The following is a 25,013-nucleotide window of genomic DNA, read 5'->3' on the forward strand; positions in this document are numbered from 1 at the left end:
TCAGAATTAGCTTGGATTAAGTTAAATGTATTGCTGTACAGAGCAACACAAAAATAATTTGTAATTGCTATGCTAACTCCACTGAGAGCAAAGACGGGATGGGAGGGAAGCGATAAAAGTCATGATACCACCAGCATGCCACAACCAATACAAGAAAATAATAATTACTTCCAGAATAATATATGTATTCAAAGTTATTATGTCCAGTTCAGTTTCATAGAGAAGCAAAAAAAAATTTTATTTTTACCTGAATACTACTGTTGTCACAAGGAATTGCACTGCTTTCAGCAAGAGGTGACATGCACATCCGAGAGCTTTCAATACTGAAAGTAATGCCTGTCATAAAGCTGGTCATTGGTGTATTGCTATTGCCAATTGTTTCTTTTATCCAAGTGTTTTCCTCTGACACTTCAGCTGCATCAGCCATATCTACAGTATTATTTTCTTTTAAGCCTTCTATATCCTGAAATGATGACAACCTTTGATGACAAGCTTCTGAGTGATCTGGTGCAATAGACACAGTTGCTACCACAAGATGTGTACCATGTGCAAAAGTATCACTGTCTTCCTGACATAAGTTTATTCCATTATCCATTTCTGGGAACCGAGCTTCTGCTGGAGAAGCATTTTCCTTGTCTTCCTCATCCTCATCATGAGTCTCAACTGCAATTGGTATTCTAATGACAGAAGTCTGATACTGGGCAGTCCCTCTACAAGCTCCAAGCCTCATAGGAGAGCAATTTTTAATTGGAGAACAATCATCTATGTAAGGACTTCTTGTACTTGGCGGTGTCATTCTATTTGAGGAAGAAGGAATATCTGGAGACCGAAATGTAAATTTTCTTTGGTCTGTAAAAAAAAACCAACAAAGCTAAATTACACATAATAGCTAATAAAAAAAATTCATCATCCTCAAGGGCCTACAGTCCACTGAATCATTTACAGCCAACTAAATAGCATTTCACTGACCTCAGTCTCCCAACCAAATAAAACAAAACAACCCCAAACAAACCAGCAGCACATTTTAACTATCATGGTAAAGGCAAGTTTCTTTCCCATTTTTACCACCAAATTTGTTTTCTGTGACATGGTTTACTGCACTGTAGACCTTCCATTTTCAAATGTCAATACTACACAGTATTCAAAGGAAAGTGTGTGAAGGCTGGTTCTGTGGGTTTTTCCCCAAACAAGTATCAATACATATATTCTATAGGTATTTAATTTTTGGCATCAATAAAGTTTAAGATGATCAAACAAGTGAGAAAACACATATGCAATCTCCCCATATAATGGTATTAAATACCACAAGGCTCATAACATCAAAATCACGCATAAACGTGGCGTTAAAGCCTTTCCAGGTTATGGACACAGCATGAAATACCGACATTTTCTAGAGCAACAAAGACACAAAATGTTTGTCACTTCTTCACTCGTCAGTTTCATTTCAAATAATCTTCCTGATTGCATGATTTGAAAACTCAGTCTAAACATTCTTTGTCCATTGACATTAAAATGCTTCAGGTTGGGCCAAATCAGAATTGTGACCTGACAGTTCAGACATGTGGCTTTAAACTACCTCCCACACTAGATTAACCCTTCTAACTTTTTTCATTCCTCTAAGGTCTCAATGTCTGGTTCTAAAATATTTTCCCTAGTTGATTTTTTCTAAGCATATACATTTCATTGTCTCACATATTTCACTGCTAAACAGTAAATGTGTCATATAGGAGGAGACTGCTGGTCTGCCAAGCATAATAACTTGTCTCCTAACAGAAATAGGTTCCCCTAAGAATTCAGCAGTTTTTATAACAAAACATTTTTATAATAAAAAAAATTTAAAATAAAAAAAATTTATAATAAAAATTTTTATAATAAAAATATATGACTCAAGAAATAATAACATATACAATTAAACCATACCTGAGAGTGGTGTTTTTCTTATGTGAAAAGCAATTGGTGAAAAAGTAGGAGAACCACTACGTGCAGGAGACCCCTCTGAAAATGTGGGACTGGTTATACTTCCCAGACTGTAAGCTCTTGTTCCTCCCTGAATAGGACTTGAAGAAAACTGGCCCTTCAGGAAAAAAAAAAAAAAAAAAAAAAAAAAATCAAAACCACACAGCATATTTTCATAACATTAACTTTGGCTAATATGTATATATATAAAGTGTTCCAAAGTGTTCTAATTTAAAAGTTTAATATGCCAGCACTGAGAAAGACTAATCCTCTACAGTGACAATCTCTATCATTAGTTTAGCTTAAATATTTCAGTGCAGCTCTTTACCTGGACCTTATGCCTCCACACAGGAGAAGAGAGCAATGGACTCAAACTGTCACATAATACCAACTAGGCCTACTACATCCATTAGATTTAAGAACTCTGAGAAACTTAAACTAGAGAATTAATGCTATCTGTGTATCTAGTCAAGTATCCGATCTAAATTTCTTGCTCATATCAATGCTGATGAAAGTCAGCCACTATTAATATTTTAATGTAATCCATATTTTCTGAATTACTTCAGCAGCAGACAAAACATGAAACCATTTCTCCTTAAGAAAAGAGCATTATACTGCAAGAACGTGACTACTATTCTGTTATAGGAATTCTTTACTAGGTTACCATAGTAAACTTTTTTTTAAGCCACACTATTCCTAGGGTAGTTTTTTTCCATGCACTTCAGCCACCAAACAGATGAAACCATATCACCTAAACCAGTTCCACTGTGCTATGTCCACCCGGGAATAAGGTTTACTTTGTTTCAATTAAAGAACAGTCATTATGTTCTGTGTTCTAATAAATGTCTATTCATCTGAAAACTCTGGTCAATGGAAAAGAAAAAAAGCACATTTAGCCCTGCATTCAAAGATTCACATTAATGTCTTCCACTATAAATGAGTTTATGAGCTATAAGCGAAATAATTATATCATAAGTTCATATCAACTGGTATTTTAGAGAGTAGTTCATGCATTTAAACAGGACTTTTTTTGTATACACATTTTATGAAGAATGGGTTTCAACATGCTTTCAGCAAGTCTTTTGCATGTTTTAATTTCTACTTCCATTTCATAACATTAGAAAATAATTCCTTCTACACAAAAGAATAGCAAGCACAACAAAATAATTTGATAAAATAAAAAGTCAGTAATGTATTCTTTTAATACTTTTACTTCACACATTTTTTTCTGAATTTGGAAAAAAAAACAAACCACCATCCTTAAGTCTAGCACCTACTCCTTCATAAAGCACATCCCATCCAGTCCACGAAACAGGCCACTTACTGAACTAGATGTGTCCAGAGGGCTTCTGCACCGGACTGGAGACAGTTCTATTGAACAAAGCACTCCAAGTGGCTGACTACTGCATGGACTATGCAGAGAAGGGGACAAACATGCAGATACACTTCCATTTTCTTCTAAAAACAGCTTTCTTCTGAGTGATGAAGAGCTTAGATTTTCCTGAGACTGATCTTCAAATTCTTCAGTTCTAAAATATTCACCTAGAAATCACGGGAAAAAGTTGTTTCCAATAAGAATGCAGAAAAAAAAAAATCTTACTACAGAGAGATATATAACTAAATTAAAGCATTTAATCCAATTGACCAATGCAGCAAATCATTAATCTAATTAGGCACCTATCCCAAAGGATTGCTTGTTACCACTACAAAAAGTCCACTCTGTCCACAAAGGTTCCACTTCTGCTTATCATCGCTTAATACTAGGGTCTGAATTAAAAAAAAAGTATATATATAGGCTAGCATCTACTTACTGGTCTTTTCCCAATTCCTCACATCTGAGTTGCAAAAGTGCAAAAGTGATTATTTTACTACCCAAGAAAAACTAAACTAACTGGATATTCCTTGTAGAAGAAATTTTTAATGAACTCAAAAATTATGTGTTGATGGAAGCATTTGTTAAGACAAAAAACAAAGGCAATAGATACGGTATTGCTTTTCTGTTTTAATTTTGATGACCCACAGTCAGGGTTGTGAAATTCAATACTGGGATAGCTGCACGCAGACGAAACCCTCTGAGCTGGTTGTACCCACTGTTCCCACATGAGCAGTAAGAACAGGCCTTTCCAGCCTGAGAAGCTTGAGAAGGTGGTAGCAATTGCTTGACGTAGCATTTATAATCAGAGAGTTAATTTGGACTGTTGCCTCTGTTGCATCCTCACTCAGCAGTCATGGCTTTTTTGCTACCACATAACTTCTAGTCACCACCATGGTTTCAGTTAAATTAAAGGCAGGGTTACAGCACAGCTTCACTCAAGGTAAGGTTGGGCTATGAGTCTCACAACCAGTCATCTGTAAGTCAAACAGCTCTGCTGAGTTAAGTAACTGCTCTGTTTGGGGGAGGCAGGAGTTATCTTCTGCTTACTACCTTTTATGCATTTGTTAACTGTTAATCAATTTCATAGAATCATAGAATATCCTGAGTTGGAAGGGACCCACAAGGATCATCAAGTCCAACTCCTGGCCCTGCACAGGACCATCCCCAAGAGTCACACCACGTCCCTGAAAGTATCATCCAAACACTTCTTGAACTCTGGCAGGCTTGGTGCTGTGACCACTTCCCTAGGGAGCCTGTTCCAGTGTCCAACCATCCTCTGGGTAAAGAACCTTTTTCTAATATCCAACCTAAACCTCCCCTGACAAAACTTAGGCCATTGCCTCAGGTCCTGTCACTGGTCATCGCAGGGAAGAGATCAGTGCCTGCCCTTCTGCTTCCCTTTATGACGAAGCTGTATACTGCAATGAGGTCTCCCCTCAGCATCCTCCAGGCTGAACAATTTCCAGTTGTCCTCCATATCCCTCCTTTTCTGTCTTTACGTCCACACTCAAATCATATCATTAAAGTCACGTCCTGTGCAACACACACTGTCCATTTAGAACACATACTTAAAACTCGTTCATTCATTTGGTTCTCAGTATTTCATAAGACAAAAACACCCAGCAAACATTTAGACATTCATAAATACAGATATTGCATGACATACCTAGTATTTTCTCTAGATTAATATCCACTGGCAAAGACAGTACTGTCTGACAAGCAGCTGCAATGAATAAAACCAACAAAAATAGCTTAGTGACCTTTTACTAAAACTGTAGACAAACATTCACTTTCAAATCGCACCACAATTGAGCTATTTAAATTACAGCTGCAATAAGGAAAAGTGTTAATTAAAGCTGTGATTCTGATTTGACAACACTATATGCAGCACATTAGGCCTAGAGATAAAAAACCCAGGAGTTGTAAGAATGCCTCTCTAGAGGCTTTTATATTAACTGAGGAAAGAGGTCTCTGAAGAAAGGAAGGATTCAAAAGGAAATGAGAGAAAAATCATCAAATTACCCTGGAGAAAAACACTACCTATTTATCTAAAATGATACAGTTTAAAAGATGTATTAAGATCTCTGCTATTTATTTGGCATAGAAAATAATCAAGATTCTCTAACCCTTAACAATCCAAAACATTAAAGGTTTCTTGAAACTGTAATTTACCCATAAACCTGAGGTTTACATTCACCTCTTAATTCAGAAAAAGTGCATACATTGAGTTGGAAAAAATGCACCCCACAGTCTTACAGGGGACTTCATTTTTTACTTCAGAAGAAATACCAGAGAGTGTAACAGAATTAAATTAGTATGAGAAATGGACATTAAAATTAATAATACCATTCAGTTCAAGAAAAACTATTTCTACAGCAATATTAACAAACAAATAATTCCCCTTTTAAATTAAACAGCCATTTAAAATGGGTTATTTTGCTTCAGAGAAAGCCTGTAATTTCAGACATTGCCTTTTACTCACCATTGCTCTTTCCAGGCTGCAAGCTTAGCTGTCTTCCAATTGGAGAAATGTTATTTAGATCAATGGCTGTAAAACACAGAAGAACTTAAATTTAAGCATGCATTGCATATAGAGTTAGAATATTTAATACAACTAAACAAAACTTTTGCATCAAAGTTTGGAAGAGATTAAAAAGGAGTACTGAAAAAAGGTTACCATTATAGCTGATTAAGAGAATTTCAGCACCTTTCTATTCAAACAAAGCATAGTGAAATACCATCAGCGTTGCTCAGACCTTTGTCTCCTGCAGCCTTCTCTACATTAGAGAGATTTAAAACAAACTGGTTTACACTTAGCTAAACAGTCTGTGTTCAAGTAGAACACATTTCTATAAAATCACTCAGTCTGGACTCGAGGTGAAGAAATATTTTAGTTTTTTTATACAGCTAAAGAACACATGAGACCATCTTCCTTTACCGTTCACTTTTCCAGATCTCAGATTGTGGCTCATGTTATCTGCTCAAAAAATGATGATCTTACAACTCACAATTAAAAATACACTATCCACAAGCTGCATCTCCTTGATAAAAAACATTTAAGTTTAGCCTTTTCCAAATCTTGAAAAATCACCACTTATTTAAGAATTTCCTACCCAACAATATTTTATATCTGACATTTGTCCAGCTTGTAGTCCATTTACTATGTATTCTGCTGGTTATATATAAACTTCAGTAACAATAGCATTAAGAATAAAATCTCACGTGGGCATAACCATAATGAACTTCGGAAACCCAGGAGCAGTGACTATGAGTTAGAACAACGCTAAGACGACAACGGGTCTTAGCAACAACGGCAAGGGTAAAAAAATATGGAACTCCATTTCTCATATGCTTATATGGTGAGGAAAGCAGTCAGAATAAGGAGGACATGTAAATATCAGAAATAAAAAGCAAAGTAGAACACTTGGCTATTACCAGTATCAACAGTGCAATTCTGTATGCAAATTAAATTGGTTAAAAACAAGTTTATTAAAGTAAAAAGATTTAAGAACAAGAACCAAAAATAATAAAAATGAAAAACTATACGAGACTTGATTAATAAATAATTCTTAAAGAGAGCACTTGGAGAGAACAGCTGAAAATCTATCAGTTGTGCCATATTTTATCACCAGTTCTTAAAATTTAAATTAAGATTGAAACAAATTATGCTTGATAATTTCTCCAAAAGCTAAACTATTTTGGACAGACACACAAAAGCAACTTACATTTAGTTGAATTAAACTGAGAAACTTGTTTGCCTTCATGTTCAATCCAAGGAGAAGGAACTATGAGCCTTTTTGTGAAAAACTAGAGCAGAATAAAAATAAGCATCTCAGCACTTTTAAAAAGTTGGTGATTCTCAACTTAAATTTAGATCAGTACCTTGAACGAGAAAAACTGCAGAACTTATTTCATTATTTCAGACCCAGAGAGATTAAAGAAAAAATAAGTTGAAGACCCCCATATTCTTTATGACACATAGCACTGCAGATCTTTCAGAGTGAAAACGGAAGAAAAGTTTCTTTTAACAATAGTTACTCATTTAAAAATTTGAACTGTCACTGCCTCACTTATTGCACAGTAGTTTAAAATAATTCTTTACAAATTTTCAGTTTGTCAAGTCGTATTTTGACAATTGAGCTATTTCACAGAAGTGATAAAGAGACACTGCAGCAAAAGTGATAAACCAAGGCTTTTTGGCAACATTATTAATGTATTTGGCTAAACTGGTTAGCAGTGAAACATTTATGAGTTACTGGCATTTCAGTCTTTTTCTTTGAACCAGAAAATGTATCTATCATCACAGCTGCACTATGGAACGCCCTGATGCTGAGGAGATGAACACTATTACATAGCTTCAAGAAACACATGGCAAATCTTGTTTTCACAATAAATGCAAGACTCAAAGTAAAAGAAAAAAACTCAGCTTGAAACACAACTATTAAAGATGTAATTTTTATCAGAGACATGGTTTCAAGCTGTTCAGCTGCAGAATCCATTAGGTTATACCTCACAAAGAAGAAATACCCTTTTTAATGCAGATTTAGAACAACAGAACATCTTAGCTGCAGGTCAACTACACAGCATCTTGATGGAATCCTAAAATATACATTTTGTTTGTAGAGACAGAAACTGACAGACTTGCTTACCAGAGCCTTACTTTACCTTTCTTAAATTGAAATTATATTTAAGAGTTCTATAGTGAAGATTTGAAACACTTGTCTTTCTCTGCTGTACAAACGGATAGTAAAAAATAAATGGATGGAAATATATACAAGCTACCACAATAAAGTCATACATCCAACTAAGCAGACTTTGGAAGGAACAAAAGAAATCACAAAATTCTGCAATATTTTTAAAAATGCAATAAACCACTAACAGCTACTGTAAAGCCCCAAATGCTCAATCATTATTTGTAACCTGAAGTTAACTATTTATAAGTTAGCTTACAGCTACACTCTCCAAGCTACATGAAAGAAAAAAAATCTGTTGTTCTGTCCTACAGGTGTGTGAAAAAAGATGGGAAGAAAAAGAACATGTGGATTCCAACTACAATGGATGAGGATGCAAAATCACTTTATTACTGAAATATAACAGGCTTTTGGGTTTTGAAATCCTATAATACACGTGGACCTTTTTTTTGGACAAAAACCAAAACAATATTTGATAGCACAAAGTTTTATTACCTCCTCAATAGCTTTTTGCCTTCTGTCTTCTGTCTCCTTATCAATTCTAAGTAACAAATGAAAGACAACTCAATTATCAAAACCATCACATAAGTAAGAAAAAATGTAAAGTCCAACCATATAATAATTTATAGATGCTCAAGAGGAACTTTATAAATGAAATTGCACTAAACCCTCAATTGTAAGATTGTTTTTACTGTTATGCACAATCATTTTATACTATAAATTTAGAAATATAAATGCAATTTTCAGTTCAGTTCATTTGAAAAAGATCTGTACCATTTATAAGTACACATTTGCAAATCATCTATTTATTCCTTGTATCAGCAAGTCTAGACAAAAACTCAGTCACTTCTGATCTTCCAAAATTATGTCATATGAATAGATTTTACTATTAGTTACAGTGAGATTAGTCTTACACTATAAAACCAGGCAGAATAAAAAACTGGGCTACAAGGAATTGAAGGGCAACTGAAGACACTCCTGGAATTTGCAAACTCAAATTCCTGACACAGCCCACTTTCCCGGCAGAGTTCTCTCTGCCAAATAGATAGTCTGCCTTATTTTCTTCAGTTTAGAATATAACGTCATATTTCAGTTTCTAACAATGAACACATTCTCTTATGCAGCTTTTAACCTATCTTTTAAAAAAATATTGTAGTTACTTCAGCCATGATGTGTGAGATTCTATATTTATATTTCCTCTAATGGTCACCTCCTAGTCTCAACTCAGTTACTACTATGGAATTTATGGTAAAATTTTTTGAAGCTTACAAATGTCCATCATTGTCCTAGCCGAATTGCATAATGGTTTCATATGCAGATAGTATACTTGAATTAACCTTGAATAATTTTAGAAATCAGTCAGACAACACAACATTATTAGCTACGCAAACACACACAGATGTGCCTAGTACATAAACTCTCTTTCACAGTTCGTTCTTTCATGCTTATCACACTTTGAATGTATCTACAATGCTTGGGGGCACACCACCTTCAAGTATGTCTGCCTAGATGATGCTAAAGTGACAGTTCTATGAAGATACTTGCACAAAATTCAGTTACTGTACCAAAAAAGAATAAGCATACAATCACTGTATATTTATGCATAGTGGATGACAAGTAATAAGCAAACAGAGGAACCGGGAAAACAGCTCCCACTAAAAGTGCTGGTTAGTGCAAAAGAGGACCTTTTTTCTTCAGTGCATAACTCCAGGAAAATAACGAAGTGAAAACGTCATTTGTATTTAACAAGAATAAAACCAAGCCAGTCTTGTATGTAAATTCAAGCAACATAGCACTTGCAACTGTGACACAAAGTATGCACGATGCAGAAAGACATCTTTTAATAATTAATAATAGCATAGCATCCAATTTAGAAACATTCAACTTCTATCAGTAGAAATAAAAAAGGAAGGGGAAAGTTTGTGGACAAGATTGTGTCAATGTGTCTGCTCAGCTATTGACAGACTATTTTTCACCAACAAGTCTGCCAGAAAAGTATTCTCCTAAACATCTTATAAGCAGTTTAATAAACTGGAAACAGTAACACTACACAAAATCAAGTCTATATGTGATACACAGTCAGACTTTTCCAAGGTTTTACACTGTGCTGCTCCTAAGACTGTTTTACTACATTATAGAGATTTCACAGTTTGAAATAGTTATACGTGGAATTACCTATGCTTGTGGTTGTTTGCAATTAATTCAGAAAATTACTTGATAACAAGCATTATAAATTAATTACTCTTTTAACAAGAGTATATAGTGCATGTAACATTATGCATGGGCTTCAAAAACTCAATTCTTTTATCATGAACTTTTAACATCAAGAGCTGTATTTATTACACTTTTGTTTCCATAAAACTGTTTTTATAAAATCTAAATTAAGTTTCCATGCAAAATCCTACACACACACTCATATACAGATATGTATTTAACCATGTACAGCTTGCAGCCATCAGAAATAACAACCCCCATCTGTACTACACTGAAACATGCAAGCATGGACATAGCAAATCTACACATAGTCAAACCAGCCTCTTTCTAGTCACAGGAAATGACTTAAAAAAAAAAAGTCACAGTGGGTATGAAACAGTGGGACAGACTAAAAGGACCCACTGAGACAACACATCTGTAGGCCATGTCACCTAAACCATCCAGACTAAAGCCCGTTTCTGCGTGTCCAAATAGGTTTCCAGAAACAGTGTAATTGACTCCCTAAAAAACATAGGGCTTAAGGCTTTATAACATATAAAAAGCATTAGTGTCTGAAACCTACTGGCTGCTAGAGGAAGGTCAGGAAAGGCCAGGCTATTAAGAACAAAAATATTGACATTAGGACATGGCGATTCACAGATATAGCTGAGGACAGTTATATTCCTTCTATAGCTCTTCTTATTCAAAAAGAGAGATGTAGGTTCAATCAGACACTAAGAACAGTAAGTCTATTTCACAGTATTTTTTTAGGAGGAGGGTGTTGAAACACTGGAACAGGCTGCTTGGAGAGGAGTTAGACGCCCCTTAGATCTGAGCGACCTGATTTAGACAGGACAGAAGACTGGTTTATTATCCTATTACTACGATGCTTCATGCCACGAGGTGAAATTCTTTGTGGAAGTTTTATCTGAAAAAGATACAGGAGTGTCTACAGGGTTCACCACTATGGCCTCCCTTGACTACCTTCATTTGACATGTTGTTCTGTACTACTGGTATGTAAAATTATCCTCAAGATAAGCTCCAAATACCAAGCCTATTTTACCTACTCATTTTCCCCACGAAAGTTATTTTCAGAGAAAGGGAAAAGTTGAGATAAGGTTCCCAAACTACTTCAAGTAACTAGCATTGGTCCCCCCCTCCTTCATGTTAAGTCTAATCTATACCTTTGAAAGGGAGTGCTGGCTTCCCTAGGTAGCTTTCCCAGTTCTACCCTTCTGCAGGAGGAATACTCAGAGAAGATAAACTGTGTTGTAACAAGGAACAGAAGAGGTAGCCTGGTAACAATCACTGGCAAGACATTTTCTTGCTTCCATTGACTCCTTTTATCTGACTGTCTTCCAAACTGTAATCAGAGTGGATCAGCGGTTCTTAACATCGAAAAGAGGGAACAGCAAGGAAGCTTCATTTAAATATTATATCCACATCACAGACATGTAAAAATTTATGTTAAAAGATTTCAATAAAAAGTCTTTAATGCTATGCTGAAATGTTAATAAAGCAAAAGAACAGTGTTCTAGTACTAATGCTAAGTTAACTGCATAAAAACAGATTGCAAAGTTACCTAGCATGGCTCAAATACATTGCTTGGCGTCGAACATCTTCTGAGTCGATTTCCACAGGATTTATTAGAGCAAGCTGATCAATAGACCATCTAAATTTTCCTGGTGTCTGAAAAAAAAAGAAACAGGCATCTTAATGCTTACTATTCTAAAAAGATAAAAATAGAACTATAGGACTAATCTCAATGGAACAACACAATCACTGCTCCCATATAGTTTCGGACAATCAAAAGAGTTTCTATTTAAATTACCTACTTTTAAAAGAAAATTATTGTCAGTCAAGCTTCTTACCCTGATAGTGGTATTACAGTGATTTACAAGATAATATTAAATGGAAAGTTATAGCTAACATTTACAAACTGAGGTGTCAGTTTCTTCTCAATATCTGAGGACAGATCTACTAAAGATACATAACTTGGGATAAAATTTAGTCGTTTCTAGATTGCCACAATCCAAATTGTAGTTCCATGAACACCCAGTGTCTGTACCTAAACCATGTTATCCAGTAAAAGAGAAGTCTTCCTTTCACCTCCCATGTCAAAGACTGAAGAGTTGCAACCTCATATGCATCTTGCAAAGTCCCTCTCATAATGCCGTGAATAGTGCACAACAAAACCCAAGTCAGAAATAAAGCAGTTTCACTCCTTTATTTAACAATTAGCAAGAACTGTTCAAATACATTTGAAAAATTATCTACCAAGTCTTTTTAGTTTCATTAGCACGGTATCTTCTCTACTGCTTACCAGCAAATAATTTCAACTGAAAACCAAAATGTAATTTGCAACAACAAGTTATATATACACAAAATCAATAATTTGAATGCATAAACAGCTCATAGCAGAAATGCAACTAAGTTTTATTATTTAGGAACTGGGGCTTTTTTAGCACTCAATCACTTAATATCTAAGGACTAAATTAGATAAATTTAGAAAGGTTGGAAGACTAAGCAACAATGTTAGTATTAAAAGCAGAATATTTCTGTAAAGAGAAGAAATGCCAACTGCTACCAGAATTCTTTGGCTTAGTATATACATTAAAGTACACTAAAAAAATATCCTTTTAAATGCATTTGAAAATATTAACGTTCCACATATATACTTAAACAACTAAAGACTAGATCTTACTGATGAGGATTTTGTTGACTTAAAGACCGAAGGACTGGAGACAATCTGCTCCTGAAGAGTGTAATAATCACTGGGACTTTCAAATGGATTCAGGATTGCAACTCGTCCTGGAGTTTCTGGTGCTATCTGCATTTTACCTTCTTCTGTATCACCCATAACACTAAGCTACTCCTGAATAAAAGAGAGGGAGATGAAAAATTAAGGGAAGTAATGAAATCATAATTTTGACATTTTAGGGTCATGTTGAAGGCTTTAGGAAGAGACGATCAATTGTTTTAAGGTGCCAGAAGCATTTAAAGGACTAAAAAAACCGAAGTTAGCTTTGGCTTGGACCTACTGGCACAAAGCCGATAAATGAGGCTGCTATAAACTATTAAAAATAAACAGAACCTAAAAAAACGAGACAAGAAAGGGCATGAAAAAGGGAATTAAAACAAACAAACAAACAAACAAATACTAAAATAACAAGCAACCAAAAAACCCACCCACGAACAACCACTAGAAGAAACAGAACGGTCAGGAAGCCAAACACGTTCCTGGAGGGCAGCTCACGCACCAAGTGCGGGCACACAGGGGCTTCGGGAATAAGGAGGGGTTCTCTCTCTTTCCCCGCCCGCCCCACGGTGCCCACACGCCAAGCAGCGACCACAGGGGTGGGACGGATTGGCGAGCGGGGCTGCGGGCGGCGAGCCCGCCCTCCTCCCTCCACACCGGAGCAGTCCAGCAGCCCCTGCCCGCGGGAGGACCTCGGGCGGCGGGAAGGGGGACGCGCGGTGCCGCCCGCGGCCCGGGGCAGCAATAACGCCCCGAGCAGGTCCCGCTTGGCCCAGGCGCTAAAACCGACCGCCCTCCCCCGCCCCAACTGGCCTGGCCTGGCCTGGCCTGCCCCGGCCCTCGAGGGCTTCGGGGGGCGGCACCGCTCCCTCCCGCTGCAGGGCACCTCCCGCGCCCCCGCGGCGGCGAACAGGACGGGAGCCCCGCGTGAGGGGTCCCCGCTTAGCCCCTTCTCACTCTTCTCCCCGGGATGGTGCCACCGCGCCGAGCCGCTCTCCCAGTCCCCGGGCGCCGAGGGAGCGATGCCGCGGGTGCCGAGGTCGGGGCCACAGACACCTGCCGCCGTTACCGGGCCGCTGCCGCCGCGCCGCTCGCTCATCAGGCACCACTCACCGCTCCCGCCCCCGCCGCGCCGGGCGGCTCTTTAAACAGCCCCGCCCCGTCCGGCCGTTCTGACCAATCACGACGCACGGCCTCCGCCGTCGGGCCAATGGCAGAGCTCCTTCTCTCTCGAACGGGCCAATCGTCAGGGGTGCCGCTGCACGAATTCGAAAGAAAGCCCGCCCTCCCGGCCGTGCCGCTGCGGTGGGGTCTCACGTGGGGCCGGAGCTGGGGCGCATTCCGGTTCCGGGGGAGGGGATGTGAGGGCGGTGCGGGGTCGCCATGGCGAGCAACGCCGCCAGCCTGAACGCGGTCCGGGAGACCATGGACGGTACGTGACAGAAGGCGGGGAGGGGGACGCGCACGAGGCGGTGGCCAAGAAACAACGCTAAGAAGCAGCTCCAGAGCTTCGGTTCCGCCTAGTCAGGATGGAGGAGAAAGCGAACGCCTCGGGCGCCTCTCCTGGGAAGAGGGATGCGGGTTGCGGCTGCTGGGAGATGCAGCGCGTAGTAATGTCTTTTTTGCTTCGTGTTATTCATAGTGTGTGAAACGCTTTAAACACCCGCGTAGTGCGAGTGAATTTAGACGTCGAGTGGCTTTTCTTGGGGATCTTTAGATAGCTAAGTACTTGATAGAGAATACTATTGGGTTTTAGTGTTTATAAATATACGTATATATTTACTTTACTTTCTCGTTATTTGCACCGGATAACGCAGATTATGCTACCTGGCTCTGTGCGTCTTGGATTTAAGCCGGGGGAAACGAAGTGTGTGGAAAGGAAAGGCAGGACCAACCCTGCCAGTACCTGAACTGATCTGAACCCTCGTTCTCCTAGATGGCTCAAGTCAGAAAACAGAAGTAAACTAAATAAAACAAACAAAGAAACAAAACCAAACAATGTAGTGAAAAAGCTTTGAGAACAGTAGTCAGTGTTACAGAATTAGAATAGTTTCTGACAAAAAAAAAAAAAAACAAAAAAAAAACCAAAACTGTTATGGGATGAGAAACGTGGGAGTAGTGGCACTGGGAGAGCTGGGAAATATTTTGGAGATTTATAAGCTAAGAAACGTGAGCAGGTGAGTAAAGGTCAGGTGTTCACTTACTCTTCTGGCCTCACTATGAGGAATTAAAGCTGGTACATCCTGGAGTTGTTTCTTAGCGTAGTGTGAAACTCTGGAATTCTTTGAAATGCCTATGCCAAAGCCTTATATGCAGAGTGGAAAGCTGCCAAGAAATCCCCTGAGGGTTCTTAAATGTAAAGACTTTCTCTGGAAATGCCCTGGAGGGCATAGAGGCTAAGGAGAACATCTGGGGGGGTGTTGCTTTACATTTGTTATTTTCTCAGGATCTTCCCTTCTCTTGAAGTTACATAAGGGTTTCTTAGCAAAGACTTTCACCAGTCGAGCTGGTGTAAAAATTATCATTTCAGCCACTGATCTTCACTCTCTGACCTGCTGCTGGAGGCAAGGCAGGACTAGCAGAATTATGGCTCCTCTGATGCTGCAAGAGGTTAAGACTAACTTGTGCAGATGAAGAGAGATTCGTTTGGGAAGGACAGAGAGTTTAAGTTCTTGACAACCATTGTGATGGATAAATGAGGCTAAAATTTAGGTTGCAAGGTAAAAACAGGTTTATTAATGCTAACAAGCAAAAGCGGCTAGCCGGGCGACCGGGGGAAACCCTTGCTCCACCACAGTCCGCAAAATGGGGAACCGAAACAGCGGCAATTATAACCCTCGTTGGTCCCCACCCCCCTAAGTCATGTCCATAGTCTATTGGTGAGACTTTCGCGGGCTATCCTCTGTCTGGTTCCTCTTTCGCGGGCTAGTCCAAGGTTGGCTCCTCCGTTCGCGGGTCTCCGCCGTTGCCGAGGGGCTTCCACCAATAACATCAAAGTCCTTAGTCTCTATGTGGCCGTGGTCCTGGAATTTTCCATCGGTTGATGTCATCTAATCATAGGACTCCTCGTGGCTTGTCCTCCATATTAGTCCCTATTAATATGCTTATAACAAACATCTTTAAAATACCAAGTCATTCTGCGTTGTGTTAACAAACTCGTGGTTAGAGATTTCACAATTAAATCACTTATGACTCTTAACAATATGGTTAGTAGGATACAACAACATTATTAACTCTTTTGAACAGCAAATTTCCTAGTTTTACTTATAACAACCATTCTCTCCATTTATGCCGGAATGTTTTGGGCAGGAGGGATGACATGTGGATTTAAAGACAAAGAAAGGCTTTTGAGAACAGATATGGAAAGTGCACTGATCTTCAGATTTAGGAGCCCAGGCTCCCCATGTAAAAATTGTGGAGAAACTGCTACATCTCTCTGCCAAAGACACTGCCCCAACTAGTGACCACAGTTCTTGCTGACATAGAAATTGGAACTTATCTTCAGTTATATTTACTGCTCTGCCTTCAAATATGTCACATGCTTAGTAAAATTTTTGATAGATTTTAAATGGTTAAAAAAAGGAAGACTTGTTTCTTTCTGGGAAGTTTTCAGTCCTTCTTAGTTCTGTAGCTCTTGAACATTCAATGTCATTTTATTGCAACTGCATCAGTTTGTTAGTTGAAGGTGCTTTGGTATGGACAGGGCATGCATGTATAATGTGTTTGGAATGGTTTGTTTTCAAGCCAGCATGAAAAAGAATGTCTTGAGGTGGAGAAGGATAAAAGCTCTCCTCCTCCTGGCTTGTAGATAGGACTTTAGACTGACAGACTGCTTTCATGTCTTACACTTGTTCATATTCTTAATCCAACCTACCTGTGTGGGCTTCAAGAATATTTTCACATGTAGAGATTTTTTTTCCCTGTGGCTTCAATGGAACTGACTGGATACATTAGGTTGTTAATGTCTTGGGTAAGTGTGACTCTGAGGGTGTGCTGCAGGATGTCACTGTAATATTTTCATAGTTGTCAAGTGGACAGTAGTCACTTGCCATGATGCTTTTATGTGGTGAGAAAGACCTTGTACTTCACTTTTCCCTAGCTTGGGGGAGGTTTGGTTACATAAACTGTGTGAGTAACACCTGTACAAAATTAATCCATATTGGAGCTTAGCTTCAGGATGGCGGTAACTGTAGAAACCAGAAGTAAAATCTCAGTGAGTTGTTCTGTTGCATCTGGGACAAACTGTTTATGAGAATCAAAGAAAAGGGACCTTCCAGAGAAACTTAGGAAGGAGCAAGAGAGATACCTATTTTTTAACAAAACTGACTGGAATCTCCTTCTCCGGAAGGTCTCATACTGACATGTGGTGCTGCTCGTGATTCAGGACACATAAAAATTGAATAATATTGCTTATCATTAAACTTGTGTTAATGTTAGACCTAAAGTCAGGTTTAGTTGTGGAAGAAGGTGGCTAGAAAACTGCTGATGTTCTCTATAAAAGCTTTAACAATGTGCTTCCCAGGCCATTTCAGCAGGGCATCATCAGTATCTGGAGTTCTAAAGTACAGTATTTTTATAGCCTACCTTTTACATAATTGGGGAGCATGTTAATTGTTGAATTCTTCACTTATTTTTTTTTTACCTTTTCAAAACCTGTTATCCAGTAATAAGTTTCCTGAACCTGAAAAGCATGGTGTTTATGTTGGAAACCGTAGCTTTTAGCTTGTGCTGGAAAGCTGAACATGAATGCTGTTGTTGAAGTTCAGACTGCAATGGACAGCTGCCATGTTCACACTCTACTGTAGAAGTTAAATGTTGATGAATAAGGATTTTGATAATTGAAATTTCATAGTCTGTAGGGACCGAAGTGCTTTTATTTTTTTCTGTTGCAGTTCTGTTTGAGATTTCAAGAATATTAAACACTGGCTTGGATATGGAGACATTGTCTATTTGTGTGCGGCTTTGTGAACAAGGGATAAATCCAGAAGCATTGTCATCTGTTATTAAAGAACTACGCAAGGCTACAGAAGCTCTAAAGGTAATGCTTTTGTTTAAAAAGCCTATAAATTTGTTTTTAAGAGTTGGATGTATGTGCAACTTGCTATACTTCAGTTTGTAAATTGTACTTTAAGATATGATTCATGTTTAAATCAAGGAAATTAACTGTTCCATGGAAAAGGCAATGAATACAACTGAATTAAACATGATGCTAGAAATGGTACAAATAAAATAGTTAGATTAACTCTTTTGAAGGGGAAAATATAAAAAAAAAAAAAAACCACAACCAAAACCCACAGATTTTTATTCTGGGCATTTGTAGTCACTATTTTCCCCCTTATCTGCATCATATCACAAATAGATTGCTCCTTTCTCCTTTAACCAATATGACCTCATTTCTATAACCTCAGACTTAACAGTATGCAGCAGTACTTGTAAATGGGTACATGCAGCTTGGTAGTGTAATCTTCACATATTTCTTTCACCACATTAACCTGTGCTTTGAACCTTTCCAAAGACCAGCAAGAGGGGATTTCATGATGTGTGTTTATATAGGGCTTTTCATATGTTAGCATTTACCTCCTGTTTAACTAGTGGAGGGTAACAATGGTTTAAAAACAAATCCTCACTTGACTTTTAAAGGATTTTCATTCTTTATGGTCCACCTAAACATCACAATCACGATTGTTTTCTAGTGGATCGTCTACTTGTTTATTTCTGGGAGGTGGAGGGGAAACCTGTATCTTGCTTCTATTCTAGAAGACTGCATACTTTATTTTTAACTTAACATTTTTCTATGCTCATGCATATTTTATATTTGTACTTAAAGGCATGCATACATATGAATTTAACTATGCATATTTCAGTAATTGAGGGCTGCTTTACTTTTTCATTTGCTTTTACTGATGTATCATTCCTTTTGCTATCTTTTGACTGTTTGTCCCATAACTGGCTAAAATCTTCCAATGTCAGTCTTCGACAATGTGCCTTGTTGGTTGGGTTGAGTTATTCAGTAATAAAAAATACTAATATTCTTAATGAAATAATTGGCAGTGTGATTTATACGGTTATAGTTAGTGTAATTCTTCTAAGTTTTGTGTCAATAGCTTATCTGTATGAGTGAGAATAATAATTACCACAAATTATATCAAGTAGTAAACTCCAGAGGTAAACATATGCATTTGAGCACTCCTTGAAAGCATTAGGGTAAAATGTACAGGATACAAGTTGCTCAGATACAGGACATAAAATTTAACACAAGCAAACAGGAATGGCTATTTTAGAAAAGGATAATGGCAGTCGACAGCATTATTTTTTTTTAAAAAGAGTGTTCATTAGAGAAATGTTCATAAGTAGTTCTTAATTTTTAGGTTTGGTTTGTTTGGGGTTTTTTTTTAGGTCTAGGAAAATTAAAACAGTTACAAGAAAAGATTAAATTTAATCTATATGATGTCTCTTTTGGTGACTTGCAATAAATGTTTTTTCTGCTTCTAGGCTGCTGAAAATATGACAGGCTAATATGGGCAAAGATTTCTGCATGAGAAGAATGCCAAGATAAACTTAACAGGAGCTCTGAAGATTGCCACTATTCAGACAAAAATGAAATAAGTGTGTATGCAAAGGTTTCAGAATATTTCTGTAATATTATTCAAAAGAATGGTGCATATAATAGCTTTGAAAAATTTTTTAATAAGTTCACCAGTAATATCATTACATGGTATTTTTGTGAACTGTTTGTGAATATAGTGCAATTGCTATTCTTTGGCATCCAATACTTTTAAAATCATGCCAGATACTGTACGTCTGTTGAATTTACTAGCACGTATCAATGCATATTGTTATAATGAATGCAGCTTTGTTAATGCATCCTTTGGAAGTGCTAGTATATCCTGGGTTTTATCTCTTGCTTTGATGAAAAACTACGTGTACAATTTTAGCCTTGCTTTATGGACCATAGAGGAATGAAGCCCAGACTGACTTTATTTTAATTAGAGCAAGGCCAGTGATTTAAGTATCAATTTGAAAATAAGAAGTAAAGCATTTTTGATAATATAGGTAATGAATTGTCCTTTTGATTTTGATTCAAATTGCTGGGAAAAGTGTTTCACTTAGGTAATAAAGGTACTTCAGTTATCCATGCAGAAATGTATGTAAATTTAAATTCTAGGTGACGTGGGATGTTTTATGGAGATTAAATGCTACATTTGTTACATTTGTTCCAACTACTGGATCTAAAAATATTAAGTCTGTCTGTTATTTCTTAGTCAAAGCATAAATGAGAAGCATCAGATTTGGTTCATGGGTATCAATGAGACTTAAACAGTCAGTTGGTGTAGAAATGTCTTCTCATTTAGAACTAGAAATCTTCACTGGTGCCAGAAGAAGTCTTAATTTCCAGTAAATATCCTTTCGTCCAGAAATTCTACTTTGTAAGAAAGTAGTTTCTTTTGTATTCTTCACCTGTGGCTTTTAAGCTTTTTTTTTTTTTTTTTAGCTTTTTTGATTTTGGTTGTCCTAGTTTCAAGGTGTGGTGCTAATGGGACCTAAAGGAACTCCAGGGTTAATAGAGTGAAGCACATTTGGAAATGAACCTGGAATCTTTGTTAAGCCAAAAGTTATATTTGTGCAGAGATAAAAAGTTCTTTCTACTCTGAGAGTTTACAGCATATGCACTCTAGGTCATAGCTCTACAAAAAGCAATCAACGAGGCTAAATACTTCAAATTGCTGGTAGGGAGAATAGAAAAATATTTATATTACACTGAATCACTTACCTTTATTTCCAGTTAGAGTGTCCCAAAAATCATTGCAAGAGAATGCTATAAAAACTTCTGGATAACCAAGCTGGGGAACTTATAAATATATGTGTCATTTTTCACACTCACAGCACCAATTTACAAAGGGTTTTAAGTGTTCATGACTTGAATATTGGGTGTAATTTTTTTTTTTTTAAACAGTAAGATATCCTTAGTATAAAAATATATCAACAATGAAGTTCTCTTAGGAAATCTGAAAAGTCAGTAAAACATCATGAAGACACCAGGTCAGATCAGCACAAATTAGCAATTAGCTCTTTACTTAATTTTCTCTAAACTCAGGGCTACATGTCAAAAAAGAGAAAAGACGTGTGGAGCGTTCTTGTTGTTCTCAGGAGGCACATCTAAATCTGTGAGATTACCCTGTGTAACTTAAACCCTGAAAGTTTTAAGTAAACTATAGCAAATGTGCCTAAAATAATAATGACATTTTATTAGGATGCATCAGGAAATGCACTTCTGGTGCATCTCCTTTTCCTCCATTGCCAGATCTTTGAGTAATTCAGGAAGTTGTCATGACTTCCCTTGAATGCCACTCTATTGACTACTTTGCATTTATGTATTTCCAGGGGGTTTTCTAGCTTGTTAGCTTGTTTTGATTTGGGTTCTATGTCTTTGAAATGCTTAAAAAGAGCTTGCAATTGCAATATGAGAAGATATATAGTTATACAAATTATATATATAATTCTTGATCTGTCCAATAAATTGCATCTACCATTTTGCCATCAGTAGGCTTAGAGTTTTTATGCATTTAGACACTTTCTGGTGGACCATTTGTCGTGCAGAATTATAGAAGCAGGGCATGTCTTTGACATTTGAAACCTCAATTTGATGTCTATAAAACTAAAAATGCATTATTGCTATTATTACATGGAAGTAAATGGTAATATTGGTTACTTAATATTAATTAATATACTTAAGGGAGAACATGTTGTTTCTCAAAACTGGTGTAAGGGAACTCCTGCTGGCTTTTGGTTTGGGGTACCATCCAGAAAAAATACAGTATGTGTTTATTTCTTCTTCCTGGTAAGAAATAAAGAAAATCCCTCTAGTAGGAAGTTTCATATTGGAAATATTTACTGCTGTAAGGTAAGTCTGTCATTTAATAGCATCCCCATTATGTGAACATGAATGCTCAGACTTAGCACTGATGACTGAGAAGTCTTTTCTGTATTTCTAACACGCACCACCTTCTACTACGTTTAACTAAGGAGCCAAGCAAACAGCACGTGCTTTTTCTCTGTACTCCTTACTTATATGTTCCTGAAACTCTTGAAGATAAACATAGGAATAGCTATACAGGTCCTGACCAAAGTTGGTTTTTTTCTAACACAATAGCTTCTTTTGTAGTCAAAAGCAGCTGCCTGAGAAAGGGTAAGAACAATAGAAGCACATTTGGTTATTTTTCTTCTGTGTTCTAGCTTCTAAGTGTCTTCTTTTCCGGGCTTTCCTGAACATCGTATGGTTTGTCTATCTAGTAACTCTCAGTGCTCAGTTTTCCAGTACTTGTCCAGTTTCCTTTGGACTGTATATGCTTCCTGAATAACAGCAGCCCTTATCAATTTATGTCTGTTGCCTAAGGAATTACCGCTTCTTGTTTATTTTGAACTAGCTTAATTTAATATGCCCTGCATAGTAAACTTGTATCTACCATGCCTGTGCCAGTCAATGTTCTCCAGATATATTACAGTCACTTTTAAATTTCCCCTTCTGAACTGAAATGCATTAGCTAAAATACTTCTTGGGTGACCAAAGGCATAGAATAGCTTCTGTATTTACTGTCCTTTGAAACTTTTCTGGATCTCATATTATTTTCTGAGAAGGGAACCAAAACTGCATGCAACATTAGCCATGCAGTTGAGTACTGGCCTGTTTGTTTACTTTCTTGTTCTTTATTCCTTTCCTAGTAATTCCTGATATTTGACTTGCTTTTTTAATATGAACCAAATGTTATGCTCTTTCCATGGCATTATCTATTGTTAACACTCTTGAGTGGAATGTTAAGCTCAGAGGCTATTTTTTCATATGTGAAACTACAGTGGTTTATCTCCATGTGTATAATTTTTTGTCTATGCTGAAATGCACGGGCCATTTTCTTTCCTAATCAGTCTTACATGTGTTTCTACGGTTCATCACAGTTTGCTAGTAGTCTTGCTACCCTCACTAACTTTATAATTGGGAAATTTTGTTGCTTTGTCCCTTTTTTGAGGTTAAGTCATGCAGCACACAACCCAGCGAAGACCCTCCAAAGGACCACTGGTGACCTAGGGCAGGAGTTGACTGTTTATTCTCATTCCTTTTCAGTGATTGTGAATAAAATGCAGTCCTGCCTACCACTTACAGTTTCTCATTCTTACACTAAGTATCTTTAGTGTCACATATAGCAAAGCTCTGAGAACTTAAACACAGCTGTGAATCCAGTCATGCAGAGAGCATGGATTGCTGACATTTGTAATTTTACATTTTAGAAATACAAACTTAAGTAAGAAAATAACTTCGCATGAGATTGCTAGTACTAGAAAAGAAGATAAACATATGATCCTGAAGTCTCCATTGTAACATTAGAGAGTTTTTCATAGAAAATCGTGTTAACTAAAAAAAAATGTTTTAACAAAAAAAAAGCTGAATGGTGATTAGGCCAAGACACTTGCCCTAATAGGTCTGTATGCATGAAAGGTGTATATATATGTTAGCTAATGTTCTTTCCCGCCTGCTGTTCTCTGGGTAAGTAAATACTGGTTCAGTCCTAGACTCACTTTTTTATTCAAATGACTAGTTCTTTCAGAGTTTAACTTGTATGCTGTTACTGTTTCACACTTTACTCCAGGGAGTGCTCCCAGCAGGCTGTGTACCAGGTCCTGTTCTTCCCCAACACTTCACCTTCAAACACAGTAATCTGCTTTTACATGCTTGTAGTTTCATGCTGTAGAAATGCTTCAGTCCTTATTATTTGATATACTTTAAAAGAAAAGGCAAAAAAAATTACAATAACCTAAGAATCAGCAGTGACCCATGTGACAAGGTGGTAGTTAGTATGGCTGTAGACAACCTGCTTTAAAGAGATCTAATGCTGAGCAGTGGAGCTTTATATTACTCTGTTTGATCTGAGCTAGGGATGTAGGCATGGCTTTAGTATTAGGGATTCAACTCTTTAAGCCACAAATACTACTTTTTAATTAAAAAGTTTGGAAACAGTATTTCAAAGAATGTCAAAGTAATTTCAACATTTAAAAGTGCAAGAGCAAGAACAGAATTGCAGACCAGTCATCTAGCATCAGCAGTAGCAAACATCCGACTGGTGAACTTGAGATTTCATCAGCAAAGAATGAAAGACAAAAAAAGTCAGGTAACAAAGAGACAGGAGGAGAGGAAATGGCCTCAAGTTGTGCCAGGGGTGGTTTAGATTAGGTGTTAGGATAAATTTCTTTACAGAAAGGGCTGTAAAGCATTGGAACAGAGTGCCCGGGGAAGTTACCATTCCTGGAAGTGTTCACAAAAAGGGTGGATATGGCACTTCAGGACATTGTTTAGTGGTGAATGTGGTGGTGCTGCTGGGTTGATGGTTGGACTTCATCGTCTTAAAGGTCTTTTCCAACCTTTATGATTCTGTGATTCTGTGATGATGTATGTTCCAGTTCTTGCAGGACAATTTTCACTTCAAACACCGTTGACATCGTTCAGTAAAAACACAAATGTACTGTGTTGTTTTGGTGTCATGTGACCTTGGGATTGAGATTTGAAAAAAAAGCTTTAAAAAATGTTAAAACCAAAATCTCAGTACTTGAAAAATGGTAATTTGAGAAGGATTTTTGAAGCATTCTGAACAGCTACTTTACTGTGAGGTTTTTGTGAAGTTGTGGAAATGGTTCCTGTTATATATAGGAAATAGGTTTATCAAGTAGAGATAGTGAAGTAAAACCATAGTCCTGTTCACTGCTTCTAGACCCACTGTTTATACTGCAAGAAAGTACAAGGATAACTTAAATGAAGCCATAAAGCTGTTTTAGAACTGAAGAGCAAGCCTGATGAGTTCTCAAAGAACTTAGGAGTGTGCAGGTTCTCAAAGAGAAGTTGAGAAGAGACATAATGACCCTAGTTATGGCCTTGAACATAAAGGAAGTCTTGTGGCTACATCTTTTTAACCTGACAGGGAAAACATACCAGATCCATTACCTTAAAAATATGGCACAACTTCCCAGGAGTGAAGGTAAGTAAACTTTGACATT

General features: G+C 37.4%; 2 protein-coding genes across 5 annotated transcripts in view; one reads left to right on the forward strand and one right to left on the reverse strand.

Moving 5' to 3' along the window:
• The window catches only part of BORA (BORA aurora kinase A activator), a 30,170-nt gene extending 16,098 nt beyond the window's left edge, over nt 1-14,072 (reverse strand). For 3 of the 4 annotated variants that reach the window (XM_027713541.2, XM_027713544.2, XM_027713543.2), the window contains exons 1-10: nt 13,932-14,072; nt 12,921-13,091; nt 11,799-11,905; nt 8,518-8,563; nt 7,057-7,138; nt 5,814-5,879; nt 4,998-5,054; nt 3,281-3,498; nt 1,921-2,074; nt 248-849 (exon numbers count right to left, since the gene is read on the reverse strand). In XM_027713541.2, the coding sequence (XP_027569342.1) occupies nt 248-849; nt 1,921-2,074; nt 3,281-3,498; nt 4,998-5,054; nt 5,814-5,879; nt 7,057-7,138; nt 8,518-8,563; nt 11,799-11,905; nt 12,921-13,076 (1,488 nt within the window). In that variant the 5' untranslated portion in view covers nt 13,077-13,091; nt 13,932-14,072. Of the gene's footprint in view, nt 1-247; nt 850-1,920; nt 2,075-3,280; nt 3,499-4,997; nt 5,055-5,813; nt 5,880-7,056; nt 7,139-8,517; nt 8,564-11,798; nt 11,906-12,920; nt 13,092-13,405; nt 13,863-13,931 lie in introns of those variants that run through there. The other variant, XM_039385183.1, reaches the window with a different exon arrangement.
• Nucleotides 14,073-14,306: 234 nt separating this feature from the next.
• MZT1 (mitotic spindle organizing protein 1) lies at nt 14,307-23,123 on the forward strand. The gene is made up of 3 exons (XM_027713556.2): nt 14,307-14,406; nt 17,867-18,012; nt 19,467-23,123. Exons 1-3 carry the CDS (start codon nt 14,358-14,360, stop codon nt 19,488-19,490), a joined length of 219 nt encoding a protein of 72 aa, XP_027569357.1. The 5' UTR covers nt 14,307-14,357; the 3' UTR covers nt 19,491-23,123.
• The last annotated feature ends 1,890 nt before the right edge of the window (nt 23,124-25,013 follow it).

This window comes from Pipra filicauda, unplaced genomic scaffold (assembly GCF_003945595.2).
Source record: "Pipra filicauda isolate LSUMZ 115617 unplaced genomic scaffold, ASM394559v2 scaffold39_size4671491_pilon, whole genome shotgun sequence".
Taxonomy (NCBI): Eukaryota; Metazoa; Chordata; class Aves; order Passeriformes; family Pipridae; genus Pipra; species Pipra filicauda.